This window comes from Protopterus annectens, chromosome 1.part1, assembly GCF_019279795.1.
Source record: "Protopterus annectens isolate FY-2018-M chromosome 1.part1, PAN1.0, whole genome shotgun sequence".
Classification (NCBI taxonomy): domain Eukaryota; kingdom Metazoa; phylum Chordata; order Ceratodontiformes; family Protopteridae; genus Protopterus; species Protopterus annectens.
The window spans coordinates 337,394,041-337,413,496 of NC_056726.1; the positions used below are offsets into that span (position 1 = coordinate 337,394,041).

General features: G+C 38.7%; 1 protein-coding gene across 2 annotated transcripts in view; it reads left to right on the forward strand.

Moving 5' to 3' along the window:
* The window catches only part of CCDC68 (coiled-coil domain containing 68), a 1,130,692-nt gene that overhangs the window by 330,601 nt on the left and 780,635 nt on the right, over positions 1-19,456 (forward strand). For both annotated transcript variants that reach the window (XM_044075050.1, XM_044075059.1), the window contains one exon: positions 4,390-4,530. In XM_044075050.1, the coding sequence (XP_043930985.1) occupies positions 4,390-4,530 (141 nt within the window). The remainder of the gene's footprint in view (positions 1-4,389; positions 4,531-19,456) is intronic.

The following is a 19,456-nucleotide window of genomic DNA, read 5'->3' on the forward strand; positions in this document are numbered from 1 at the left end:
TGGCTTAAGTTATATTGGGGAAAGCAAAAGTTAGGAACATAAGAAATAAAAAAATAGAAAGCCCTATTGTACAACATTTTGTACAGTTGCATGGATTGGATCCTAGTGGTTTAAGAGCAACAATTTTAGAGAAGGTGTCAGTTCATTTTTATTTAGAAAATGTATATAAAAGAAAGTTAATGTATAAGAAAGCTATTTTTATTCTTAAGTTTGACACTTTATGTCCCTCAGGTCTTAATTTAGATTCTACTTGGAGGTTGTTAATTTAATCAATATATTTTTATTGGATAATTGTTTTATTGTTGAGTACATTTAAATGTATCTGTGTGTATATGGTTTAGTACTCCTTGAAGGCTGTTCTATAGCTGAGCACTAGGGAAAATAATGCATTATTTTATTTATTTAGTGGTTCCTAGTTGTGGTTGTTTTTATTAAAACCTATTATCTTATTATCTTAACTTTGTATTTTGACATCATTCCTGGTGATTGTATGATACCACTCAAAACTAGTGTCTTCACTACTTTAGACAAATACATAGGCAACTCTATCATATCATTTTGCATCTCTCGTAGTGTAGAATGTCTGAGATTATTCAATGAGTAGGTAACACATGTGTAACTACAAAATTGTACAAGATAGAGAGATACCCTAGGGCCCTTCTTAAATTATAAACCTTGCCACTTAGGTTCATAGGTGTGTACTAGGCTAATGGCCCTGGAGCCTTTACAAGCCTAGCCCATAGGATTACCCTGGCATTGTGCCACCCGACCCTAGTTTCCAGTGCCTCTGTCGAGTAGAGCCACTGGAGTGATCCCCAGGGTGAATTTTCTATTTCACATCCACTCATCAAGATTTCTCTTGAAGAGGGCCAGTGAGGTGCTCTGCTTGACATGTATGGGAAGTCTGTTCCATAGCATGGGCAGTCTCTGGGTTACGAACCTGTCCCTCCAGCATGTTCTGTTGATTGTAGTAATGAGATTGAGGTCTCTGGAGCATGTGGTGTGGAGGGATTGGGATTTCTTTAGATGTAGCATTTCTAACAGAGCTGGGTCAGACATGGCTTTGTAAGTCAAGCAGAGAGAGCCTCTAAGTAGGAGATATGAGACAGAGAATAGTTGGAGTTTTTTGAGTCTGTCCATATAGGACAAGGGTTTAAGGCCTAGGATCCTCTTTGTGAGGTACTTTTGTGGCTTCTCCAGTTGTTGCAGGTGTGTAGTGAGGTACATGCCAAATGGGGCATTGTACTCGATGACTGGCCTAATGAGGGAAGAGTAGAGGGAGACAATGACCTCTTTCTTCTTGGATGCAAAACCCTTAGCAATGAGATGTGCCACATAGAAGGACTTTCTGACCACAGTGGCAATGTGGTGGTCAAAAGAGAGATTGATGTAAATCTGTGTTCCCAGATCTCTTACAACGCCTTCTGTGTTCAGTGGACTACCATCAATGTGGTAATTCAAGGGAACCAGGTTTTTCCCAAGGGGGATGATGACACATTTTTTGGCATTGAGCTTAAGGCCTTGGTTCTGACAACAGACGCTGGTCTCAGTGAGGCCTTTCTGAAGGATGTCAACATCACTTGAGGAGTTAATAATAGCTCCCAACTTGCAATCATCTGTGAACTTTGTCAGCCAGAATCCCTTTCTTTTGGCCTGGACTTCAGAGAAGTAGATACCAAATAGGAGAGGACCCAGGGCAGAACCCTGTGGGACTCCACTCGTGGCTGGTCTGCAGTCTGACTTGGAGACGGCTACTTTCACACTGTGGGTTCTGTGAGCCAGTTTGCAACCCACCTAGTGATATAAGGGTTGATGCCTAGCTTAGTGAGTTTTTCTATGATTCCTTAGTGGGGAATGGTATCAAAGGCCTCAGCCAGATCAAGGTAGACTGTATGAACCACCTTGCCTTCATCCACAGCTCTGGTGACTGATTCAAAGAAGTCGACCAAGTTGAGCAGGCATGATCTACCCTTAACAAAACCAAACTGTGTAGGATCCAGAGTTTGGAGATTCCCTATATCCTTGTTTATTAGGTCCATGATGATGCATTCCATAGCTTTGCATATGAGACTCATCAAGCTAATGGGGCGATAGTTCCCAGGGTCTGCAGTTGCTCCTACTTTGTGGAGAGGGATGACTGCAGCAGTGCACCATTTGGTAGGGACAAAGCCTGAGGTGAGGCTGTGATTGAACAGGGCACACAGTTGAGGTGCCAGTTCACTCTGTAGTTCATGTAGAACACAGCCAGGGATATTGTCAGGTCCCATAAAAGCTGTATTCTTGGCCTTGGACAGTGCTGTTTTAACCTGTGCAGCAGCAATACTGGGTGCCTGGCAATCTACTCATATTGTGTTTGGTCCTTTGGGGGGGTAAAGTTGGCACTGAATATGTCGGCCAGTATACTGGCAATAGCTGTTGGCTCGGTATAGGAGGTATCATTGTGCAGTAGCTCAGAACAAATCTGGGTATTGCCGTGGAGATTCTTCACATAACTATAGAAGGCCTTGTGGTTGTCTTTGCTATATGCTGCAATTCTGTTTTCATAGCTAGCTTTAGAGGATTTGATGAGGGATCTCAGCTTTTTGTTGAGGCTGATAAGGGAGTTTTTCCAGTCTTGGGACTTTGCCTTATTACATATCAGTTTCCTCCTTCTGTTGTAGAGTTTGTTTATTGCAGGGAACCACCAGATTGGCTTCCTTTTTTGGAGGAAAGAGTCTTGGTTCTATTGGGTATGGCGAGATCCAAGCATTTTTGTACGTGTTCGTATAGTGCATTGGTGTATGATTCGGTGGTAATGCACTTATTCTCCATTTGTATGGGTGCTGTGAAGTTAGCCACCTCTGTTTTTAGGAGCCCAAAGTTAGCTTTGGTGCTTACCTTTGCGGGGGGGGGTGGATTTCCAAGGTTATTAGTTTGTGGATGAATCTAACCAGGGAGGAGTTGACTACTGGTGTAGAGCAATGGTTGCCCATGTTAGTAATGACCAGGTCAAGGATGTTGCTAACTCTAGTTGGGGTAAGAACAAGCTTGTCCAGGTCATTGGAATTAATGAATTCCAGGAAACGTTGGGCAAGTGTATTGGTACATGAGTAGTTTTTCCAGTTAATGGAGGGGTAGTTGAAGTCACCCAGTATGAGAGTGTTTGGTTGGATCCTAATATTCTCTTGGGATAGCTTACAGTCACCCTGTTCCTGTCTGAGTGAGAGTAGAATCAGTGTGTCTGACTATAGTGTTAACAATAACTAATACATTATCCTGGTGTTATGCACACATTGTGCACCTTATGGGCTTAGGTTTGCTATCCTGCTGACTGTTGTGAGTATATGTATTTGTGGATGTGTGGCTGGGGTATGTCTGTGAGGCAGAAAGATATGGTGGCAAATGTCTTTTGGTAAACAGCCTGGGACACTTAGTTAAGGATTTATTGACAACCTCAACATATGTCAGGGATAAAGTGGTCTGTTGTGCAGTAAGAGATTGTTGCTTACTGTGGTGTTACATAAAACTCTGGCCCCCAAGTGCAATTTATATATATATATATATATATATATATATATATATATATATATATATATATATATGGATCTACCTTACTAGATCGACATGTTAAAAGACCGAAAATGACTTCACCGACGCCAGAAGATCGACAGTTCACAAACACGACAGTTCACAAACACGACACCTCATACACTCGACACATCATACCAACAAACAAAACAAATCCCCTATCCAAAACCCACACACACAACACAAGCACACCACAATCCTTACGAACCAACACTAACCCATACATACACAACTATCTACAACCTAACCCAAACCCTTACCCTAAGGTCCGCACACTCACCCTAACCCTAACTCACTTATCCCACCCCTACCCCTACACACCTTACACACTCACCCAACCCAACCCTAACTCACTTATCCCACCCTACACATCTTCCTCCATCGGTCTTCTGCCTTGTCGATCTTCTGGCGTCGGTGAAGTCGTTTTCGCTCTTTTAACATGTCGATCTACTCAGGTAGATCCATATATATATATATATATGTATTTGGAAAACAATGGGTTGTCAGTAAGCATAAGATAGTTCCTACAGAAAGTATTATTAAGCTGGGCACACAAAGGACGACTTCAGACCTTGACTCTATAGTGATATAAAAGACAAGTAGATGGGTTATGTTGAGCTCTCTTAATTTGATTAGAATTAGTTAGGAGTAGTAAAAAACATGATAAAAATGTAAATTACTTTCTGTATTTTCTTTAATGAATAGAAATATGTCTCCCTGAAATTTAAATAGTGTATGACTTACAAATGTAGTCACACTAAATATTTGTCTGTATAGTGTATAAAATAATGACAAAGATGTATTTTTCTACGTAATTTATAGGTTGCCAAAGTAACACTGAGAATAATGTTATCAGCTTCCTGTGATGCCATGGGAAAGAAAGAACCTACGAAAGATGGCTCTGCCCTCCTATATGGTGCAACCACTAACCAGATTAAAGAAGAAACTGAATACATCAAAAAAGTGAGTGTGAATATGTATGTTATGTGACTCAAAAGATCAGAAAATGCAAGCATTACGTTTAAAGGCGCACTCAGACTGCAGAACGTGAGGTTAAGAATGAGGAAGCCATACTACATTACATGGAAAAATGAAAGTCTTTGTTATTCTTTATTTTACCGTGGTCTATAAGACTTCTCTAAAACTACATACTTTGGAATAGAATTTAATAGAGTGGAAACTTCAATTAAACGCTGTCAGGAGAATGAAGGAGGTTTCATAAAACAGTTATGTAATACATGGAGCACTCTGTGCTCTAAAATCTAGAGAAAACAACTTGTTACAGTAAGGCTCATATGTCAGAATGCTGCTACTACAAGCTTATTGTAACAAAGTTGTTATGCATGAACTTTATTAGCATAATTCAAGCAAATTTACAGCTGCCACAGGCGTGGCAGCCACCAAAAAAAGCACTGGATCCCAACTAACAGTTTTGAAAGGGGTAGTATAATGGTTAAGGTGTGTATCTCACAAACACAAGGTACAGGGTTTGATTTTCATATTTGAAGGGGAAATTGGCAAGGCTTAAAATGACTCACAAGGGCAGCTAGCCTAGTACTTACCTTGAATATACCTTGTGCTACCACACAAACCACAGCTAGATATACACCTGTAGTTAGGACAGCTAAAACTCATCACGTGTTTCAAAGATTTGTAATTGAATCTCTGATTATAACCATTCTTGTGTATTTCTCAATCCATTTCTAAGACACATTACAGCTGGAGACCTGATCATAATCCTTTATCTCAAAAAACACTGACCACACAAAATTGTACTCCGGTCTAGATAGATATAATCTGTGGAATGTTTTACTGAAATGCTTGTCCAAAAGAGGATTTACTGAGTATGTAAAACTAAAATACTTTTGTAGTGACTATACATGGTTACAGGCCTATGCAACTAGCAGAGAATTTTCTTAAACAATTGTAGTCAGTCATAATCTCCCTGCATGTAAATGACAAGATGAGGAGAATTCTAGTATACTGTAGTGAGAACTGAATGTAATAACATCCAGGTGGTTATGTTCATCATTTCAATGTCCAAGATACAGGAAACCACTGAAATTCCTGTTTATTTTGGCCTCACATTTCATTTAGAAGCTAGCGATAAAAGCAACATGAGAAGAACTGATTATTAAATAATTTCAAGTCACACACTGAGCTCCCTTTCTGGACTCAGGGTTGATTTGAGGTAGGGGAACATGTACTGCTAAAAGAAGATAGCTGCCTCATGTTTGAGGACTTTATGTCTTTCTCCCTGTCTCCACCTTTACCTCTGCCTGCCTGTTTCACAACAACACTTTAGAGAAAGCAATCTGAAGCAAGATACTGAAAATAAAAACATACCTCAATGTTCTAAAAATGACTTGTGAAAACAAAATGCTTATGTTGGCTCCCTATTGAAACGTTGGCACGTGAAATGCAAAGTGCCAACAAGCTGGAAAAAAAAAGATTAAAAACCCGTAGAAGAACACAAATCTCAAAACTTGATCATTTTATTTAAATTTCTTTTTGCTGGGGGGGGGGGGTCTCCCAGACTCCATCCAGATTTATACATACCAACTCTGAGATCACCATACCTCAAAGAAAAGGAAATATTCCTAGAAATGGCATCTTGATCTTAGGATATGTAAGTCCGATCTTTTGGCCATTCAGTCTCTGCATTTAAGGACTTGCTCTAATGGGTCCCTACATTTTAAATGCCAAGGTGAATTTGCTGTCATCCATCCATTTGTCCAGATTACATTTCTAAAGAGTAAGGGAAGTACTTTGCTTTAAGTGAAGAAGAAAATGATTCCAAAGAAGTGTTGTTCTCTGTGAAACATATCTATTCTTCCAACATGTTCTACTTATGTTGCAAAAGAGATTTACATCTCTGAAATGGGTGTTTATTCTCCCATTGGACTTGCAAATGTGCAGTACGTCTGACAGGATAGCGTCTGCTGAGGTTCTGTACTCGTGCCAGACATCGACCCTCAGTAGTCTGTATGACACCAAGAAAAGGGACAAAGCTTTCAGATGGCCAGTATAGTTTTTATGATTTGGACAATTGGTTTTCTTAGCAGAAAAGCATTGTGGGCATTCCAGTTGTGTCAAATGTTTGGACAGATACAAATTGAACAGGACTATATGCTTGATGATTGATTTGATGATTGTGGAATACAGTGGAACAATCTCATCCCTGGACCTGGATGCCATATCCTTGAAATAATGTTTTGCTCAGAACTTACCATGTTCTTGTAACATTTAATTCCAACATTCAAAATATTTTTATTTAGCACAAATATTTAAATTATTTAATAGTCCTTTATCTTTTATTAAATGTCCAAATACTAGATTCACCCTACCTACAGGCTTGTGTCTATGTTAGCTAAAATGATCCCAAGACTACCAACCTCGTTATAACATTGCTGTCCAGCAACACTCTGCAGTTTATTCCCACCAATTGTATGTGACCTCAGTAATTTAGAATTGCCGATTCATGCAGACTACACAGGCTACCAAACAATGTACACACTAACGTTATCCACTGCAATTTATTTTATTTATAGTTTGGTCACTAATGTAGAACAACGGCCACAGCATGACCAATTGCAGGCTCACCCTACGTTACATTCAGAATAGCAGTTACAAATATGTAACAACTGCAACCAGCAGTAGAACACAAAAGTAACACAATCTAGTAAATAAAAAAAAGAACACTGAGTACAAATTTGATACCATGCTGAGGTGTATTTATTAAAATGAGAAACGTGAAATCAAAGTAGTAACAAGGAAAGCTTGCTAACTTTGGAAATTTTAGGGGATAACACAAGGTGTTTAGTGAACAAAGCAAGAGATAAATAATCGTAAGGACACATAGTCCAAGGAAACAGAGGGACTGAGAAAGGTAAAAGTTGCAAGAAGAAGGTGTGCAAGGAAGAGAAAATCTATTTGCATATTTATAGGAAGTAGAAACATAGTGGTAGCCAACAACATAGTAATACAAATGGGATGATATATGAGGAAATTAACGTAGTGTAGACTAGTGCTGATTAAGTGATATGGTCTGCCTTCTGCCATTTGCATTTGTATTGCTCAAACAGATACTCTTTGAACTGGGGCCTAAACTTACCAAAGTCAGTATACTTGCTGAGATGCTAAGAAAGGAATTACAGTAGTTCTGGAGTAAGCACAGTGAAACTTTTATTTAACATTTGTTTACCAGGAAAATCTGACTTGGAATGAAGCAAAATTTCAGCGGATGCCCAGGGAGGAAAGCTCCAGCTGCATGTCTTTGTAATATGGGGAGGAAACCAGAGTACCCAGAGAAAACCACATGAATGCAGAAAGGACATGCAGACTCCTCACAGAAGGCACTCCAGACGAGTATCGAACCAGAGAACTTGCTACTACTGCACCACTGTGCTATCCACTTGAGTCAGAGATATGTAGTTTATTAGATGGAGCTCAGACAATAGCATTTATCTTTATTATACTGTGGCTTCTGAGGTTGTAGTTTGGAGTAGTAGTGATTAGTTTCATTGCAAGTGAATAACAAGTATCTTGGTGGAGTAATTTGAATAGCTGAGTGCCGAGAAGTATGTGGAATCTAGCTTGAACTTGGTTCCAGTTTGCCTCAAATAACGTAACTCATATATGTATACATACATCATACACACACACACACACACACACACACACACACACACACACACACACACACACACTCTCTCTCTCTCTATATATATATATATATATATATATATATATATATATGGGTCTACTTCTTTTGACCTAACTTTCATTTGCCTGACACCCATTTGCCTGACCCCATTTGACTGAAATTTAATTTGCCTGACACTTCATTTTCCCGACACTTCATTTGACTGACAAGTATTATTAGCAAGAAAATGGAATATGCCCCCTTCCCCACTGTAGTGCGACCTACTACTCAGGATGGGTACTGTGTTTAAGAGAATATGGACAAGCTTCAGTTGGTGATGATTTAATATGTGGTTACATTCACATGCTGTTACTAGAGGAACATTAATGGTTTATGAGGGATGGTCAGCTGCATATCCTATACTATTACTTCAGTTAGTTGTGTTTTAATTTACTTTATACTGACATTTGAACACTCATGAGAAAGTGTGAAGGATATAGTAAGGAGTGAAGTAGGAGTAATATATGCTTTTGACAAATATTCTTTTAGTAACAGGAATTTTAAATGGGCACTGAACAAAAAGTGAGTTGCTATTAAAATGGCAGATTTTCCTGTATTTTGAATCAGTTTAGCATAATTGCAGTGAAGTACCATATTGTTACAGAGAGAAGGAGGAAGAGGTGCTGACCAAGAGCTAAGTCTTATATATCTAACAACAAAGGTGGAAAAGATAAAGAGACTATTGTTTCACTTTCAGAATAACTGGAGAGCCATCTACAAGCAATAATAGAGAAATCGTTAGAGGAGTGATGGTTTAAGAGTTGTGCATTATTATATGTATCAAAGCTTTTACAATAATCTAAAAAGAGGTATTGAAGACCCTTATTCCTACTAAGATGCTTTATAATATAGTCTTTTATATGAAATGAAGCTGTGTGTTTTCTACAGTAAGATGTATACACGTGTTATGAGTTGTTGAAGAGATTATTTGTAAGAAGGTTGTAAAACAGATGGGGTGTAAATGCATACATATATAAAGAGCTTTTCATAAAGCAGATAAGAAAGCAATTGGCAACATACCTCTCAACTGTCCAGATTTTCATACAATGTCCAGATTTTTGCCTCATGTTTTTGGCCTGTTCCTCATAAAATTTTGTTTTTTCTGTCCAATCTTTGGCAAATCATTGATGATTAATGTCAGGAAATATTGACAGACATCTGAGTTTCAGACTTCATACAGGAAATTCATGGTAATGCAAAACCTGTTCTTCTATCAACTTTCTTTATTTGTAAGAACAATATTGAAATATTGCCCCTATTTCTGGGCCTTTGTTCCTCCATTATTTATGGCTTTATTTAGATTTCTCGCTCTAAGAGGTTGAGTTGTATGTTGACCAGTAGTTACTGAGAGATGTGGATAAATGAAGTTTATGAAATAGAACAAACCAGGCTTTCTTCTAGATAGAACTCAACTCTGAGTTTTAGTGGATGACTTGATTAGATCAATAGCTTTATAAGCAATGGCACCGGTGCAAAATATTAAAAATCTACTGCGTAATTATTGTACATAGACAGAGAAAGGTTTTAAATCTACACAGGAGTTTAAATGTCTGGGATATTCAGACCGTGCGAAACGTTAGAAAATGGCACTCCTAAGGAGGTACAAATGGGCAGATTTAAATAAAAGATTGTGACTAGTGAGATATACTGATTTGTGAAAGAAAAGGACAAAGTCACTGCAAACTGGTCAGAGTAAAGGTAGGGAAGATGTAACACAGTAACAGAACAACATGGATTAAAGACAATACTAATGCATTCCCAATTTACTTTTTTGTTTTTTCTTATGCTGAGTTTGCTGCAAGATGAAATCAATTTCCTGCTCTAATTTTGTAGCTCCTTTCCCCTTATTTCAGGCCTTATACTATAGCAAAATATAAATTTTTAACCATACCTATTTACCATACCATCATACCTATCACCCACAGAGCACAATCATAAAGTTTCCCTTATAAACAAACACATTCAAAAACTGAGAAAACTAATAATCTCATGCATATCAAAACTAGCCCTAAGTGGACACATCCACCCCAACCCTGGCCCTACCATCTCCAACCCCAATCCTCATAATCAGATGAGAAACCACAACTTCTCCCATATTACAGCCATTAGAAACCCAAGTGACTTCCTTCTACTAAGCCTAAATATTAGAAGTATATCCAACAAAGTCCATGAACTCCATGCCACCATAGACTTGTACTCCCCAGATATAGTCATCCTGACAGAAACCTGGCTAAAACCTCACATTACCAGTGAGCAAATACTCCCTACAGGTTACGGCATACTAAGAGTAGACTGGCTAAACAAAAAAGGAGGTGGTGTAGCTATAATATTTAAACAGCATCTAAACATCCAGATCTTAAAATCATCAGCTCCACAAATAGACAATGAAGAAATAATATATACCAACCTCAAAATTAACCAAAACAAAACCATCAACATAATTGGATGCTACTTCCCACCTGGCTAAAACATCCCTCCACTAGAAAACCTCCTCAGGTGGTCTACCCACCATCTCCCCAAAGAAACTATCACCTTAGGTGATTTCAATATTGACTGGCAATCCTGTTCTGGCAACAATCCAACCCATCATGTACACCTTCATGGCTTCACCCAACTAGTCCAGTCACCAACCAGGATAAATAAAAACTCCAGCAAGCACACTACCCTGGATTGGATACTAGTCAGTAAGAGCCCCCTGTCATATATAACAGGCTGCTTATCAGATAGCCTCAGTGATCACTCCCCAACATTCCTACTCAAAAAATACCTATACCAAGCTAAACCTGTCATCTACCACCAAATACGTAAAAAACTAAACTTTAACCAACTCACATTCATCTCATCCCTCAAAGAATGTAACTGGCATCCTCTAAAGTACCTTACCATGCCCCCATAAGATTTTCCAGAACCAAAGCACAACCCTCCCCATGGCTACAGAAAACCACTAAGTCAGAAATGAAAAACAGGGATAAAGCCTGGGAGCACTGGCGCAAAACCAAAACCCCCTCAGCTAGACAGAAATTCCTAGAACTATGCAACAGAGTCAAAAAGCTAATAAAACAGGACAAATTCCAATACTACCAGTCTGCCCTAGACTCCTCACAACACAGTCCCAAACAATTCTGGTCCTCCATAAAGTCCATCCTCCACCCAGGTAAAGTCAGTACCCCTCCTCCTAACATCCCTCACTCCTCTGAAAATATTGCTACCTCATTCAACACACACTTCACCCAAACCATACTATCACTAGCTAAACAACACAACCCCCTTCCCCTCCAAGCCACACCTTCAACTATTAATCTCCCCACTGCCTTCTCTTTTTCTCCTGTACCTACCTCCAACATAAAAGAAACTCTTAACTAAACTTAAACCCACCAAATTAGCAGCAGACAACCTCCCAAATGAATACCTACAAATCGCAGCTGATGCTCTGGCCTACCCAGTATCCATCTTGGTTAACCGATCTTTGTCAGAAAGTTACGTTCCCACACTGTGGAAAGTATCACATATAATTCCCCTCCACAAAGATGGACCCTCCGCAGAACTAATCAATTACCACCCCATAGCTATTCTCTCTCCACTCTCCAAAATACTAGAGAGATGCATAAACTCTCAGGTCTCAGACTACCTACTTACTAACAACCTCCTTTCCAGTACTCAGCATGGTTTCCGACCAAATCATAGCACCACCACTGCTTTACTCTCCTTTACTAACACTATCCTTCAGCATAAAAACAATGGCTATCTCTCCTCTGCTACTTTCCTAGACCTATCTAAAGCATTTGATATGGTCCCACACAAACAACTTATCTCTGTCCTCAATAACCTATCCTTCTCACAATCAGTCACCAACTAGTTTCAGAGCTACCTGTCTGACCGCCAACAATCCGTTGTATGGCAGAATGACATATCTCCCCAACTACCTGTCTCCATAGGGGTTCCCCAAAGATCCATCCTTGGACACCTACTCTTCTCTGTTTACACCAATAATCTAGCCTCTGCCACCAAACATGGCACACTCATACAATACGCAGATGACTCAACCATAATCTGCTCAGCCTAGTCCCTGCCCAAACTGCAAAAAGTCACACAGGAAGCCTTTCCTTCTGTTGAAACATGGTTATCCGATGCCCAATTAATACTCAACCCAAACAAAACTAAACTACTCATCTTCCAACCCACCAAACATACTCAAAAAAACTCTCACTTTAACATCACAGCAAAAGACAACACCACTATATATCCAATTGAACACACCAAATTGCTAGGAGTGGAAATAGACAATAAACTAAAATTTGACATTCATATATCCATGACCAACTAGGAGCGTTATACAGAAATAAGCAATTTCTCACCAAAGCAGCAAAGATTTCAATAGCAAATTCCCACCTTATCTCCACCCTACTTTATGCCTCTCCAATATATACCAACCTAAGGCAATGTGATCTAAACAAGCTAGAGACCTGCTACAACAAAATCGCTAAATTCGCCACAGAGGCATCCTACTATAGTCACCACTGTCTCTTACTTGCTGAACTGGGCTGGCTTGAACTCCCTCACCTCCTTCAGTGGTATCAACTCTCACTCGCCCACAAACTACTAAACCATCCACTAAATGTCCCATCCCTCCAGAATCTACTCCAACCCTATCGCACCACCAGACCACTAAGATCCAGCAACAAAAATCACTTGCAGATCACTAAAGCCAATAACTCTGCTGGTGAAGCACTATTCTCTTGCACCATAGCCAAATTATGGAACTCACTCCCACCCAAAATTACCTCCATACCATCATGCACCCACTTCAAAACTTTACTAAAAGCACACCTAAAAACATGCTGGCTATGCCCTTGCAACTCCCACTCTAATATCATCCACCCCATCCAACCACTACCTTTCTCTCCACTCGACTAACTGCCTTGATTATAGCAAGCTCAGATGCTCATAAGCCTAGTACTTATTATACAGTAGAAACTTCTCATTGTAACATTTGTTAATGTCTGTTATGTACTTCACAGATAAAGATTCTAGTTGTCTACTGATGTACTATGTTCTTCATCTGTAAATATGTTGTAAGTAATTGCTATGTTAAATTGTTAATCGCTATGTAATCCAATGTAACTACTGTCTGTTTATTTTACTGTGGAGCTTTTCTCCACGGGCCTCCACTGAAAATGGACCTACGTCCAGTCGGACACTCCCAGTCAACAAATTTAAATAAATAAATAAATAAATAAATAAATAAATAATAAATAAATAAATAAATACATGATTTGGATTTATAGTATATTGCCCAGATATAGTTTGCCTTGTTAATCCTGATTTTATGTTGTCCTTAATTATTCCCTCATCAACAACCAACCCATTTTCAACATCCTTTTGTCCAGACACCCAGGTCTCCAGATTACCCAAGAGAAGACAACTATGAGATCATATGTAATCAGTCTCAAGGTTTAGAAAATCGCAGAGAGTTTCAGTAATAAGATCCTTGGTGCATTAGTGGGGTTTTACCTTGATGCCACCTTATTTCTCCCAGATGAGTGCATGGCCCACAATGCTGGCCTCTGGGCATGCACCTATCCCTGCTACAGCACACAAACATGCTGCTCAGTGTGTGCTTATACTTGGCCCTTCAATCAACCTCTGCCAGGTGCCTCTCGCTCTAATATGGATGTGCTGGTACTAGCAGCCAACTTTCCTTATGCTTTATTGACTCTGTCAGTGCCTGTGCACTAGTCAGTCTCAGGGCTTTATACCTCTATAGCATGCAGATGGCTGTATAAAAATTTTTGGTGGGGGCATCCAATAAAGTTTATGTTCACAGACTAGACAGCTGTCAAGTATAATTTGTAACATTGTGTCAGACTATTCAGACATTCCATTCGCATAATAATTGTGAAGTGAAAACTATCTCACCTGCTTCAAGGAATAATGGATTCAGGCTGAATTTGTTCATATTTCTACTGTTGGGTTTTGGTTACACTAGCATAACAACAGATAGCAAAAACAGGTGAACAATCACCCATTGTGTCAGCAATTATGCTAGAGTCAGTGATACTATCTGGCATTAAATCAGGGGTACTTTCATGGCCAGTCAATTTGCCTGTACTTGTGGTCAAGCTATTAACTAGCAGAGACCAATCATTAAACAAATGAGTGATTGGAGCTGTGTGAGACAAACTTCCCATCTATATTCTAGTCACACATTATGATTCTTTTTATTTAATGCTATCTGATAACCAGGGTAGGGCTTCCTCTGCTACTGAAGCATGAGAGTTTGGCTATGTAAATATATATAATAGCCAAGATTCTGACCTGGTTAACTTTAGGATTAAGTACAATGGTTCATGTATATGTGCAGCAAGGGATTTGGGGCTCAGCCAAAAAGCAAGCGGGATTATTGCAGCAGAATGAAACCCTTCCAGCATTTATGTCTGCATTGTCTTGTATAAGCAGCATGCTACATGAGTGTCAGCAAGTTTTGTGTCAGGTATAAGACGTGATGACTCTGTGATAGTTACAATATCAGGTCGATACTTGAAATTGTACAATAACGTCATTTCTTTCTAATACTTACAGCATTAATATGAATTATTTTACTCTACTGCAGCAAGTCCATTTAAAGTGAATTGGCCTGAAATAATATTCAGAAAGCAAGGACCTGGTTCATCATACAGTAAACAAGGGTGTAACCAAGCATACTCATTTTAACCCAGAAGAGTACATTTCTTTGCATTTCACGAGCATTATGACTCACGCAGCTCAGAATATGTACAAGTGTCTTTATTAAGGTCTAAAGAACAATTTTGTTGACAAAATGCTCAGTGATAGGAATACTCCCTGAAAAACAACCTTTTTAAACCTTAGGTGAAAAAAATGAAAAATGATGTATGCATTTCTTAAGTGCATAGTGGCATCATTTGGTGAGGTGTGTGCATGTTTTATATAACTTGGGGATGGAGAGACAATAACAATTTGATATTTGAGTACAGAATATACATTTCTCATTACATGTTGGACAGAAAAATGCTTTTTCATGGGGAATGGCAGAGTTACCCAATGTCATGGCTTCAGAAGCCATTTATAGACTTCTGGGTTGTGCATTTTTTAAGCCGACTCACTTTCTCACTTTAAACATTCCTTTTGTGACAGAGATGTATGACAGACTCACTGCACCTGAAGCAAATAATGTCCATATGGCAGGCCATAATGCAGATTAGTGGACTGAGGGCATGGAAGTCCAGCATGGTGTCTCACTCTCCTTGGTGAAAAAGACTGACAAATGGTCAATCTTGGTGTCACACTCCTGACATATAGTGCTGAAACAAAGGCTCTAACCCCAAACAATTATCAAAAAATCATAGTGCTGCCATACCAGTTAGTATTCAGACAGACATTTCTCTGGATGCTTTATGAGTAGAGTAGATCTTTTGCTGTTAAACCAAACCAGCAGAGGACTTAAAGAAACAACAGTAAAGAAATAACTTTTGCTGGTATAGCTCAGTGAAAATTTAGAGGGACCAGATATAGTTACATATGTGAAGACAGCTCTTTATGAGTTTGAAAAATGAATCTCTCCTCAGTGTGTGGGACTTGGAAGCAACCTAATAAGCCTCTACCATGATGAAGACAAGTCATTTTTAAAGTGTTAGACTATGCTCCTAAAAGGTATACTATGCAAAGCTGCAAAAGGTAATCTGTTGCAAATGAACTATAGTATTGTGAGCCTGAATTCAGATTAGCTTCAGCAGTTCTGGTCACATACTTAGTTTTTGTTAGTGGAGGGATTATTGTTTCTTTTTATTCTAAAATTGGACATCCCACAATCTGAGATATCTAACCACCTTAGTTATTTAGCAGAATAGTACTGTTCAGTAATTCTGCTCTATAGAGGAACCTATATAATTTCTGCAGTGGATGGCTGAAGGTCTTCTTATGACCATCTATAACTGTGGTTCAAAAAGGATCTCAGGAACCAGCTGTGTGATCTCAGCACAGCACAACATAAGTGAGATTTAAATCTTTTTTTGAAATTTTTTTTCACTTTGTTTATGGCATTGTGTTGTTTTGATAACTATTTTGCTCTTCTTGTGTTGTAATTGATTATGTTACTTAAGGTTTTTGTCACTCAGAAGTTGGGCTTTAACTTTTCTTGTACCTCTTAATCAGAATAAGATAAAACATGTTAAATATCTATTAGCTGGTTAAGTTTGGAAAATAGTAGGACAGCATTCTGTGGATGTCTGTGAATCTAACTCAATTCTTTCCCTCCCATCCACATTAATTTAGCATAATGTTTGAATAGCATTAGAGGCTTTTGCTAGCTGAGCCTGTGTAGGTGTACACTGTGTCCTCTGAAAGCGTTTTTATTCTTTTTATTGATTTTAAAGAATAAATAGTAGAAGAACGTGAGCACTCCAAAGGACACCAACTTTATTCACAAACAGTTAAGCGCTTTCCTCTCCACTACAGAGACTTCCTCAGAACAAAAATCACAACCTTACCCAACCAAGTTAAATACACCCATAAATTATTCAATTAAGCAACAATTAAAATGCTTAAAGCAATATCAACCTTCTGATGTTAACATAGTTCACCACATTGTTTTAAAAATTCTTAAAAACAAGATTTAAACAAAATGTTACATTATTTTATGTTAAAAATATGTTTACATAAATTGACAAACTAAAAACAAAACCAAAAATTTTTAACATGGAATGTTTTATTACCCATTACAATGAATAGATTAAGATCTTGGAGAAAGAAGTACAGACATTAGATGCAACTATTTTATCTGACCATGATTTTACCAGCTATAAGTACTATTATGAGCATATTTCTACTAGCATAGATGCTCAACTCATTAAACTCAGAACTGCCAAGGTTAAAAAGATGTCCAGGGATGAAGCCAGTTATGGCAGAGGAATGGCTTATCCATGCCCCCCTGATTCTCAGCAGTAGGGAGGGCATTCTACTTTCACCAATCCGAACGTGGGAACTCCTTATGATGCAGATACATCTGAACATCATGTCGTACCTCATCACAACCCTGCCAGTGAGCAAGCCAGCACCTCAGCAGCAACGGAAGGTCCTCATCATAGTGAAAGACTACAAGACAGCATAAACAACACAAATTTCTCTGATTCTGTCAACAACAGTTCTTACTTTCACCCCAAACCACAGGAAAACACTCAGAATTTTTGCAGGGGTTTGAACAACGGCCAGAGGAACCCATCACACCAAAACAACAAAAAGAGAAATCGGAGGAATCAACGGCAAACAAGTCCTTAATCAATAGTTCCTCCACCTTCACTGGTGAGTGCTTAGACTGTCACTTGGGCAATAATTCATCGTCTGACATTATTTTGGAAGACTGTAATCTGAATATTGTATTTAAATGCACAAATGACTTTAAAGTTTTCAATTATTCCACTTTCTTTGTGAATACTAAGTTGGCTGATGTGTTGGCTAGGGAGTTAACCTTTGTTCCCTCTAAAAACATTGATCTAGTCAAAACCATTATAGATTTAAAGCTATTTATGAGGAAGCTTAATCTAAACTTGGTTCTGGGGGTGAATCATGAAAATGTTCAACCAGCAAGAAATGCATTTCATGTTAACAGCCTTTTAATCCTATTTTACATCCCACTTTAATGGCATTCGAGCGTATCTGTGAATTTGATTCATTAAATGATGTCTCTTGTCTGAAGAAGTACAGGCACTGACCTGTACGAAAGTACTAACCTCATTAAACTTCTTTCTACTGAATTGGAACATGTTGCAGTGGCCTTTGTCCTTTGCTTTTATGTTTTTCTACGGTTTGTTTTCTATTTTTTGGTTCAACATAATGGTAGGTCAGTATTCATAATCACAGACTATACCCCACAACAGGGTTGTGATAGTGAGAAAAAGAGTGCATTCAGGTAGCAGTTACAGGACCTAGTAGATAAAGCAGGACAACGTGAATTGGTGTTGATAATGGGTAACTTGAATGCACATATCGGGGCAGACAGAACTAGATATGAGGACTGCCTGGGTCCACATGAGTGGGGCAACATGAATAAAGAAGGAAAAAACATTCTAGACTTCTTTCTGGCAAATGACTTGATAGTAGCCAACTCATGGTTCAGAAAGAGAGACAGTCACAAGATTACGTACAACAGTAGCCAGCATACAACTCGGGTAGACTTCCTCCTAGTAAGGAAAAGGCACTGGGGTAGACTCCATGATTTCAAAGTCATCCCCAGTGAAACAGTTAGCCCACAGCATAAACTAGTTGCCACTATCAGTTGCAAGCAGTGGTCAAAGAAGGCTCTAAGGTCAATGGAGACCAGGCTGAAGACCTGGAAGTTGACTGGAGAGAAAGCACAACAGTTGAAGGAATTACTCAGGGCTAAAAACAATAAAAACATTTATATTAACAAAATGTTGCACCTTTTATACTCAGATACATACAAGGAGGCTTCTATTAATGAGCTGAGTATTGCATATAGGAAAATAGATTTAGCACTGGAGGAAATGGTGCTTAACAATCAGATTACGAATGAAGAACATAACTTTGTACACATGGTGAAGCCAAAGACGTCTGTCATTTTTGGCATTCCTAAGGTCCACAAGTCCTTGGTTAATCCTGCCCCCTGCATCTGATAGTTGGTGCAAAGGCCTCCAAAACTTTTTGCATAGCAAAATATATCGACTTTAATACTAAATGAGTACTGGATGTTAACCCGTTTCTTGGGATTTTTTAACCAGAATTACCGATGGTCCTTTCCACGACAGCTAATTTTTGTAACTATAGATGTATAAGACCTATTTTTTGTTATTCCTCATGAAACAGGTCTGGATTGGTTCTATGAGTACTTAAGGGATAACATATATCTTACTCAAAACAGACTTGATGTCTTGAGAGAATTTATGGAATTAGTGTTGGTTAACTTTTTGACCTTTGAAGGTCAAATTTTTAGACAGAAAACTGGGGTAGCAATGGGGGTGGCATGCACCCCCATTTTTGCCAACACTGTTCTATCCTATTGGGAAAACAAGTACATACTCAACTCTGATTTCAAGGAGTGTTGGGTATTTTATTGACATTTTCTTGATTATATGATTTTTTCTGTAAAGACACTGAGCCTAAACTACAAGAATTTTTTGATTATTTGCATTCCACAACGGACTTTTTAACTTT